Consider the following 10,604-nt stretch of genomic DNA (forward strand, 5'->3'; position numbering starts at 1 on the left):
CTTGGGAGTCCCCCAATATATTCCAGACATCAGGGCCCAATAAATCGCGCATAGCGCGGAACTTTTTTTAAAGATACATGAAATCTGCTCTAAAAGACTCTATTTTGTGTTGATTTTAAAAACTTATGTTTCACTTTTTTGCAAAAACATGGTTATAATATGTCGTTTGCGTGAAATCCTTTGGCGTACCATGAAAAATCATCTTGGATGCCACAAATGGCACGCGTTCGGGGGGTTGCCAACCCCTGCACTATATGTATACTGACGTACGCCTAAAGTAAACCATGAACTCTATACATTAGAACATCTCGCAGAAAAATGCCTTGCAAACTTCCAAATGTTTTATTTCATAAATTAATGGAATTGGACAAGCACTCGATATAGTGCATTTTTGGAACTGAGATATAAAAGTATAATATATATATGGCGCACCGGCAGAAATCTTGCCACCGACTGGCGGTTGAGAACCACTGGTTTAGAGTATCGATTTGCATACACAAACAAGTCTTAGAAACATTCTCTGCCTATATTGGTAGAATAAACTATCAATCTGGTTTGTTGAAATTATAATTCGTAACGTCTCATGACATACAGCCTAATATAACATTGATTCCGTCACACGCGCCGTGTATTGATGACATCAATGTTCTCTCTAAGCTTCGCACGTGCGCAAATGCGCAGTGCTAGCACGGTCTCTGCGCACAGAAAATCCAAGTTGCGTACAAAAAGTCCGAAGTGATGACCTTTTTTTAGTCGTTATGCACTGTTTTTCAAGAGTCTGCGCAGTGAGTTGGTGAGTGTGCGCAGACTCCTCAAAAATTAGAGGGAACATTGGATGACATATCAAGCTGATTTCATCCGACTGACTTGAGTGCAGTTTTAGTCGCCTTTTTCAATACAAGCCTTTCGTCACTCGTGGCATCTATAGCTATCGAGTTACTCTCCCTGACCTCAGAAAATCGATTGCTGCCCTCGTCGAAAATGAATTCCATATTCCCAGACATAGTTGAATAACACGAAATTGATTTGCAGCGTACAACGTATTAGGAATTCACTTATACATGAATTCGCAGAATAAAAATGTGCGTTTTTTACAGGCGCATCACAATGGAAAGCTTCAAATAGCAGTCGCGACCCACCATCTTATCAGTGGAACGACTTGTCGTACATAAGGAGGATGTATGCTTATGCTTATGCATCACTATTCATGGTGTTTGCAACTAGATCTTTTTTCTGGTTGGTTTTTACGTCGAACACCAGAATTAACGTAAGCTATATGGATATGCGTGAAGCTGAACACCTGAACGCTATACGATAAGTACAAAAATCTCATTACGTTGATTATAGTGTAGCACGTCACAATTTACTACGGAAAACGTATCGTTATTTTATTCAAGGGATAATGTTAAACAAGACGATGCTCGGATCAATAGGGGTAATTTTACTATGGGTATCCACAATGGAATGCAGAAGTCTGACCAACGCTAACGACAATCCGCTGTCAAAAGTTTCGCAACAAAACGCACAACTATCACTGGGGTACGTGCCGAAGAAATCGTTTTATCACAACACCGAACGGGATCTCGTCAATAGGCAACATTTTTCATTTGGGTTCCGCCCTGGTGGCAAAAGGTCGTTGTATTTCGATATTCCGAACAGCCTTTTGGATAGCGCTGAAGAAGTAGCAACCGACTGGCCAGTAGTGGACGACTTCGATAAAGATAAAAGACAACATTGGTCGTTCGGATTCCGACCAGGTGGCAAAAGATCCGCCCCGTCGGACGAAATGCTGCGAGAAATACTCTCGGTGAGTATTGGATAACAGTCTTGAAACAAACCAAAATAATTGGGAGGGGACCCGTTACTGAAGGATTAATATTAATATTATCATTAAAAGTTTTCAGTGGCACTTATCCCCTGTTAAGGTCTTGTGTTCCACAGACGCAAACAAATTCATGAAAATGGAACCCAGATGAATCTACTACTGGATAGAACAATTTAGCAACAACGGGCGATAGGGTGGGGTTAGATAGCACATCAAATAGAGTAAATCAGGGATCGGCAAACCCCGGCACGCGTGCCATTTGTGGCACGTGAGATGATTTTTCATGGCACGCCAAATGATTTCACGCAAACAGCATATTATAACCATGTTTTAACAAAAAAGTAAAACAGAAGGTTTTTAAAATGTGCAGGGTTCGTAGGTGACCCAAAAATACTTCGTAAATCAACATCAAATAGAGTCTTTCGGGGCAGATTTTAATTATCTTGAAATTTTTTTCCGCGCTTCGCGCGATTTATAGGGACCTGATTTCAAGTTTATAGTGTGGGTACCCCCACAAATATGCATAATGTGCAGACATCAGTCCAACCGTATTAGCAATCATGAAAGAATGGCAACTTAACAATCTTAACACCGTATCATACCGTTTGGACGCTTTAGTCGATGAGTGTGCACTGTGCACTGTGCAACCTGCGGGAGCGCGACTATTATATGAACCGGCATTTCAGCGCTGGACATTTTCACTCTATAGAGGACACGACATCGACGTTGCGTTACGGGCAACATGCGACCACGCGACTCCGCGCAGTGTGTGAGCTGCTAAATGATTGGCGGCAATAAAACCTTGAAAAATAAATAACCGCCGCATGTTGGCTAAAACGTTCGACATTGACGTGTCCACCGTCCGAATGACCAGCGTCGAATAGTCCAGCACCTTGCGTATCAAATGAGACCCACCGATGAAGAAAGTGTCTTCACTGTCTAAATGTGGATTTCTAATCGTGCTCATCTCACGAAAGTAGCTTTTATTTTAGTGTTATCTGATACGTGTAAGCGATTCCAATATATCGGGAGCAACGACAACCTTCACCGATTTACCGCGACATCTGGATCTTAGCAGACAAATCTAGTGCCAGAGGGCAACCTCAATGTAACATCAAACCAACTTGTGTGATACACTGATACAGGGGCGGGCTCATTTTTCATCATCAGGACATATCATCGTAACAACATTGATGGGCATGTCACTGATTGGATATGGTAGCGAACGCAGTTGACTTGGAAACGACCAAAGCAACCGCAGAATAATTGCGCGACGAAAAATAAATGATGCAAATATAGTACAGCGATATGTCTAGTGAGGTAGCGACCAATAATTTAAAAATCACAGTCATAACCGAGGCTGCTGCCAGGTGCAGATAACCGGTTGGTGGATTCCTTTCTTGAAACGCTAAGTATGACAAAAAATGTTTGGCACGCCAGTTAGCAATAATTTCTCATTTTTGACATTTTGTCACGCTGCATACAAAGGTTGCCGGCCCCTAGAGTAAAATGAAGCATGAAGGTTGAGCCTAGTATACACTCGTCGCGCAGAAATCTGCGATGAAATTGATATTCCGGACATACAATAATGAAATGGTACACCGTTTCGAGTACATCACAAAGGGGGGAGAGAACCGACTGAAGGATATCGAAGATGAGAATAGCGAATGCCACAATAAGGTCATTAAATGTTCGAGTTCGTGTGAGTTCCAGCATTTACAAAAACCTCGTAATGATTGAGAAAGTGAAATTGTGTCGTCATATTGCCAATTCCAAATACCAATTATCCGATCGCGGGCAGAACGTATAATGACGACGCAATTGCTTGTCACTTTTCGAATATGACAACATCAGTACTTCACGAAATCAATTTCCGAATTCTAGGAGGAAAGTCTTCTGCCCTTCCCGCTGATTATATGCATTACCGAAGTATAGTGCGTCTCATCATAGTGTCCTATATGGTGTGGACACAAGCAAATCTCACGGCTCAGTGAAATTTGTATACGTCACATTTTCCATTTGACTAAAGGCAATTTGACGGTAATTTTTGACCGGCTTGCCGAGCATCAAATTTGATGAAACGGGTATCAATCGAAAGCTGCCGCTGTACTGATTAGGAAAATATAAATTTTATTTCGCTCATGGTCCTGGAACCCCCACAATCAGTCTCGAATTTTTCATTGTTATGGTGAGAGTCATAGTAAAGCAACAATGCTGTCTGACGAAACGAGAGCGTAGCGTAGCTGAGGAGCAAATGAGTGGCTGCGCGGCGAGAGTGAGTGCTCAGCTGGCGTCGCGGCAATGATACAGTAGGCTGTACTTCTGACGCACTGACGCAGAAGGTCTCCGACATTCAGAGAAATCCAAATGGTGATTGAAAAATGATAAACCAAATTCCAACGTCGCCGTTTAGTTTAATCTTTTCCATATTCCTGACAAGGGCTATATTGGTCTAGGCTTGGTAATAGAGCATTCCTGTGAAAAACAAAGGTATAAGAATTTGGTGGTAACTTTTTGGAATCATTTGACTTGTCCGGCCCGCAAGCTATCTAATAAAGGATTGAATCCGGACCGCGACCCCAGTTTAGTTCGACACCCCTGCTGTAAACCTTCAATCAACATTTTACCTACTGCATTCGAGGACCAAGTACTACCCTTACAGGTCAAGGAAAGGCTGGTAATGTGTGCTCACTGCTCACACATAATTTGTGTGCTCGCTTCTACCGAAGCGACTATAGAAAGTATTAACAGCGCAATGATTCTCAGCGACGCGATTGCACTTCGAAACACAAGCTCGATCATTGCCCATTGCCGCGACGCCAGCTGAGCGGTCACTCTCGCCGCGCAACCACTCATTTTCTCTTCAGCTACGCTATCGTTTGGCCAGACAGCATTGTTGCGTCACTATGCCACTCTTCATAACAATAAAAAATTCGAGGCTGGTTGTGGGGGTTCCACGGCCATCAACGAAATAAAATTTATATTTTCGTAATCAGTACAGCGGTAGCTTTCGATTGCTACCCGTTTTATCAAATTTGATGCTCGACAAGCCGGTTAAAAATGACCGTCAAATTGCCTCTAGCCAAGGGGAAAATGTGACGTAAACCTATTTCACTGAACCGTGAGATTTCCTTCTGTCCACACCATATAGGACAGGTCTCACCAGGTAAATTGAAATTGTAGTCTACGACTAGTTTGATCAATAGGATATTCGAACATATAGTATTGTAGAGCTTCTTGGAGGTACAAAACTTCAGTATACAATTGAATAGTATATTCATATTGAAATGATGGCTGACTCTCGTCAGGGGTAATCGTCAACAACTAGTAGAGAATAAGAAGGAACATTGTATATCAACAATCGTATCACAAAATATGATGTCACCAGCATGAAACTTCGAATGAGAGAGCGTTCAGTGCACTATTCCTAGGTGGTACACGAACTCCTTCTGTTGTCAGAGTTATCTGATATCAGAACACGTGCATCACGCTCGGTGTAAAGCTCACCCTTAACTCATCCACTCAAGCTTGATGCTGACCGATCGAAGGCCATTAATTCTGCAATCGGCAAACATCTGTTGGATAATCCTATTTGTGCGAATAATTATCGAGACGACTAATTTTGGGTTATTGGGAGGGGTCGTTCACACTGCCACTTGTGTGCCTCGGAGTCGACTTTTATCAAAATACACCAGGGCTGGCCAACCTTTTCGACCAAAGGGCCACATTTGATTGGCGAACTGCTGCGAGGGCCACTAGCCGCGCCAAGCGCGAAAATTTTTTGAAGTTCACTGGTCAATAATATTGTCACCTGACTATATTGCGGGCCTGCTGTATATCGCTGGGCTCAGTTTGCAAGGACTGGGCTATCGGCGTCTGGACATATCGATATCGAAAGTTTCGACCAACATGCGTCAATCATTTTGTGCCTATAGGTTTGATAGTCGACGGTCTTTCTGCGAGTGCAAACGCACAGTCGCAGATGTTGAACGACACTCTGTCTCGTAATCTCGAATATAGTTAGATTCAATTTGATACATTAGGCGTCCTCACAGGTTCACAATATGTGAAATCCATTTTTGATAACATTAGAAATTTCGGAAATTACCTCGCGGGCCACTCAAAACCTTCTCGCGGGCCACATGTGGCCCGCGGGCCACGGGTTGGCCGGCCCTGAAATACACCAACCGAAACTCTGTCAACAGAAGGAGTTCGTGTACCACCTAGGAATAGTGCACTGAACGCTCTCTCATTCGAAGTTTCATGCTGGTGACGTCATATTTTGTGATACGATTGTTGATATACAATGTTCCTTCTTATTCTCTACTTCTACTAGTTGCTGACGATTACCCCTGACGAGTGTCAGCCGAAAATATTCGGGTTCATTTCAATATGAATATACTATTCAATTATATAGTATTGTGCAACCGATGCCCCCGATCCTGATAAGTTTACCACGATAGTCCAAGTACAGAATGCTTCAAATCAAATGAGTTGTCGATATGTTTTCGCCCAAATTTGTGTGACATAGGCTACGCAAATCAGATGTATAGGCCTCACTATACAAAAGTTTTGCCGGACAATCCGCCCTTATGCAGTTAAGTTTAGGATGATTGTAAAGTGGTGATATGCGGCAATACTATGATCACCAGGGCTATTTTTTTGACATGTCAAAATAGGTCAAGATTTTGTCAAAATCGTAGCGTTAGGTCAACAATTATCAAAACTGTTTTCAAAGTCTAAATGGTTTTGCTACCTGCATTTCGTTTGTATCGTAGATGTTTGCACTGTCGGTGAATTTTTCATTTGACATTTTACAGCTTGTATAGCCTACTTTATACGCCTAACCGTTGTAGATGGCCCACTATCTGCTCATTGTAAATCATAAACGGCCAAATGAAGCAAATAGGTTGACAACCGCAATGAAGCAAGACTTCGAGGGCATTGGTTCTTATATCAAGAAGCGCAAGATGAAAAATTGTGATGTATAGAGTATAGATAACACTGTCAGAATGAAGCAGCACGGTGTGTCACCAGCCAACAACTGCTGCTGTTGAACGTTCTCTCTCCATTCTTAGCAAACTGCTTAGTAAGGACAGACACTTTCTATCCTAGAATGTAGGAAAGTATCTTTCGTTGTACTACAACAAATATTAAATATTTCTGCCATAATGCATGATGTAACTAGTGGAATTCTTCATGGGTCCAGATTTCGCTAAAATATAGTTTTTTTTTCATGGAAAAGTTTGCCAGTTTTAAGTCAAAAATGTTTTTTCAGCCCAAGCTACGTCATAAGGACAGACAGTTCCAACCAGAAATGAAGATAAGTAGTAGGCCTACAATTCTAACATTATGTGGGAAAACACCTAATTTACATACATTAGGTCAAAATTGAGTTTATTAATGTCAAAAAATGTCAAAATGTTGATTTTTGAGGTAAGAATTTTCCATTTTTTAGGTCAAATATTCGCCCTAATGATCACTAGTCAATATATTTAGAAACGGTGACATAACAAGCAGCCTCTCTAATGAACCCATGACCTGTCTGACCTGTCTTTGATTAGGGTACACGGATACGTACGAGTGGTCGAGTCCGAATTGAGTATTGATTGAAGTGATGCGAATCGAGAAGAAACCGTTCAATTTAATTTAATGTTTCATAAAAAATGTAATTACAATACAAGTAGTAGATACTGGCACAACAATGCTGTAAAGCGATTTCATTGAAACGTCACTATATGATTGCGGACGTTCATAGTTTATTAGTGCCAATATATACCGTCATTTGCCATGTAAAATGAGCAAGATTTTACCGATTTTTTGTCCTAAAATCGGCGGGTACGCATCATACATGGGTACATCAAGTCTTGAAAAAAATCTCCATCGAAACCAAAATTGAAATCATACCTTTATTCGTGTTTGTTTTCAGTCGCGCAATACATTCAGCCAGCCCATCGTGCCCTGTAATTCGTATTATCAGTGTTGCGCGGTGCCAATTACCGAGAAGCGCGTTATTAATTAGCGAGAGTCATCTGCGCTGCGCAACTGAACGCGATCTCCTGCTAAGTTGGTTTGCCATTTGTACGCGAGCGAAATTAGGTCATTGATTGCATTACCAATTGGCTTGGCAAACATTTCTAATTATGTCATATTTAGCGTTGCAAGCAAGGAATTCCACCAACTGCCTTTCTGCAGCTGACAACCGCGTCGGTTACGCCTGTGATTTTTGCAGTATTGGTCGCGAAGGATATACAACAGGGGAGGGCAACTTCTCCAGTCGGCGGGCCGGATATAGGAAAATAAAGTACTTGGCGGGCCGGATTGCTGAATCGATACATTATTCGCCCATTCATCCACATATACAAGGAATAAATCGTATTTAATGAATGTATTTCAACGACAGCAATGTCACTTCAAAGCCATTTCTTGCCGATAATGACGAAGACAATGTGAATTTGAGAATAACATTGTCATACAGGCGCCGCCATGTCTGCTTCTCTCTGATCAACCAACGCACGGTGCAGTCCCTAATTAAGATTTCAAGGCGTTCGATAAGCCCGGTAACCATAATTAACCAAGATATCAATCCATAAGGGTTGAGTAGGTGACGAGATAGCGTCGTTGTTCAGCTGTGTGGCTTAATTAATCTCGATATTGAATTCATGCGGCCCGCACCCTTTACGAAATTTGAAAAGTGGCCTGCGACCGTTTTGAGTTGGCGACCACTGGCATAAGCGGTGCCTTACAAAAGCCTAGAAGTGTGTCATGCTACAAGTCGGTGGTTGGAATTAAAAATAAGAAATATCAGCCTGATGTAAATGACCATTGTAGTCGACTAAAATCATGATTACCACAGACGACATTAGGGTTGAGTGCATCGTAAATGCCGATAATGCAAGTCTTCTCGCTTCGACGAACTAATGCGTAAGCTCCTTTCTCGCAACGCGGTGTATTGCGCATAATAACATTCAGTCACTAAAATTTGACGTAGTAAGCAAGTAGTGGGGAATCTCAACAGACTGGGCCGCGGGCCACATTATCATGTAAGACGGAAATCTGTCCGCGGGCCGGACAAATTCTCTTTGCGGGCCGGATCCGGCCCGCGGGCCGTATGTTGCCCGCCCCTGATATACAATATACATTTTGGTCGCTACCGCACTAGACATATCGCCTAATGTACATATTTGCATCATTTAATTTTAGTCGCGTAATGTTCGATCTTCTGTGATTGATTTGGTCGTTTCCAAATCAACTGTGTTCGGTGCCATAACTAATATGTAACAGTCCCATCAATTATGCTACTATGATATGGGCTGATGATGTAAAAATGTGCCCATCGCTGTATCACGCAAGTCGGTTTGATGTCACATTAGGGTTGGTCGGACACTAGATTTGCCTGCAAAGCTCCAAAGATCGCGGTAAAGCGATAAGGTTGTCTTTGATCCAGCACACGATTCCAAATTAGCAGTTCGACACGGGATTCATTTGATACGCGCAGCTCAAGCTGCGGGCGCTGGACTATTCGGCGGTGATTTCGGCGCCGGTGATTTCGGCGCCGGTGATTTCGGCGCCTGGACAGTGGACATATCAATGTCGAACCTTCTTGACCTACATGCAGCGGTTATTTTATTTAAAGATTTTATGGCCACCAACCATTTTGGCAGCGCAGACAGCGCGCCGAGTCGAGGTTTACCATGTCCTCCATTTTCAGGAAATCGAAAATGTTCCCTACGCCTAAATGTCCGCAATTTTGTAAATTCGTCCTCCTTTACAGCTGTGGCAGCTAGGCTAGTGGATAGCGTCAACTGAAAATCGCCATAAATGACGCGAAATGCGCCATGCGGACGTTTGAGCGCGTCATTCAGGAGTCGAGTCGGACTGCTGACTTTTTTTTTATTTTTTCCTAGTCAACGCCAGAGAAGCATCGTTAAAAAGTGGGTATTTCGGGAGTTGAATCAAAGTGATGATGACCTCTTTTTTAGTCAACACCAGAGCTGTGTCGGTAAAAAGTGGGTTGTTGACCTTTTTGATAGTCAACACAACAAGATCAGCAGTTTTCAATTTCGGTAAACCAACTTTTATGATTTGATGCAACTGCCCTCCTTTTCCGATTCCAAAATATGCTACCCTATCGGTATATATTATATAGAGTCAAGTAATAAAATGAAATGGCGTAGGCTTATACGGGTCAGGAACCCAAGTTCGAGCATGATTGGATAATCGCTGACCACGCTGTAAATCTAATTAGTAAAATATTTGTAATGCGTGCGTTCCCGCCTAATTGCAGGAGATGCATGAATGACACCGACGGCTACAGACGCAGCTGCACCGACCGACTTGAATGAATAAGAATTCTTCCTATATTTATATAATACAACGCATCAGAAAATGTTCACGAGTTTTGTACATCATATAGATGCCGAGGGATTCAGGGAGATGAAGAATGAAAAATACTATTTTTCGCCGTCGGGAGGAATCCTATCTCCTATGCTTTCATTATATCGCAGTCGTGTGATGTATTGATTTGATATATAAAAAATAAAAAAAATGATGATGATCTTAGAGCAGGGGTGACCAACCTTTTTCGGCTAAAGTGCCACATGCAATTGACAAGTCACGGCATGGGCCACTTGCCGCGCGATGCGCGATAATTTCTCAAACTTCGTAAATGAACTGGGTCAATAATATTATTACACTTGAGTACATTGCGGGTCTACTGTATACCGCCCGCTGGGCTCAGTTTGCAGGACAGGACTATTCGGCACCTGGACATGTCGAT

At 42.4% G+C, this 10,604-nt stretch overlaps 1 protein-coding gene across 1 annotated transcript; it reads left to right on the plus strand.

Annotated features, from left to right (window-relative positions):
• The first annotated feature begins 1,353 nt into the window (after nt 1-1,353).
• LOC145434158 (uncharacterized) lies at nt 1,354-10,214 on the plus strand. Its single transcript, XM_080311473.1, has 2 exons — nt 1,354-1,807; nt 10,113-10,214. Exons 1-2 carry the CDS (start codon nt 1,403-1,405, stop codon nt 10,125-10,127), a joined length of 420 nt encoding a protein of 139 aa, XP_080167599.1. The 5' UTR covers nt 1,354-1,402; the 3' UTR covers nt 10,128-10,214.
• The last annotated feature ends 390 nt before the right edge of the window (nt 10,215-10,604 follow it).

This window comes from Botryllus schlosseri, chromosome 2, assembly GCF_051294905.1.
Source record: "Botryllus schlosseri isolate E-star chromosome 2, Bs_hap1, whole genome shotgun sequence".
Taxonomy (NCBI): Eukaryota; Metazoa; Chordata; class Ascidiacea; order Stolidobranchia; family Styelidae; genus Botryllus; species Botryllus schlosseri.

What these genes read in the sequence shown, in the direction of transcription:
- LOC145434158 (XM_080311473.1), top strand. Translation starts at nt 1,403, where the DNA reads ATGTTAAACAAGACGATGCTCGGATCAATAGGGGTAATTTTACTATGG.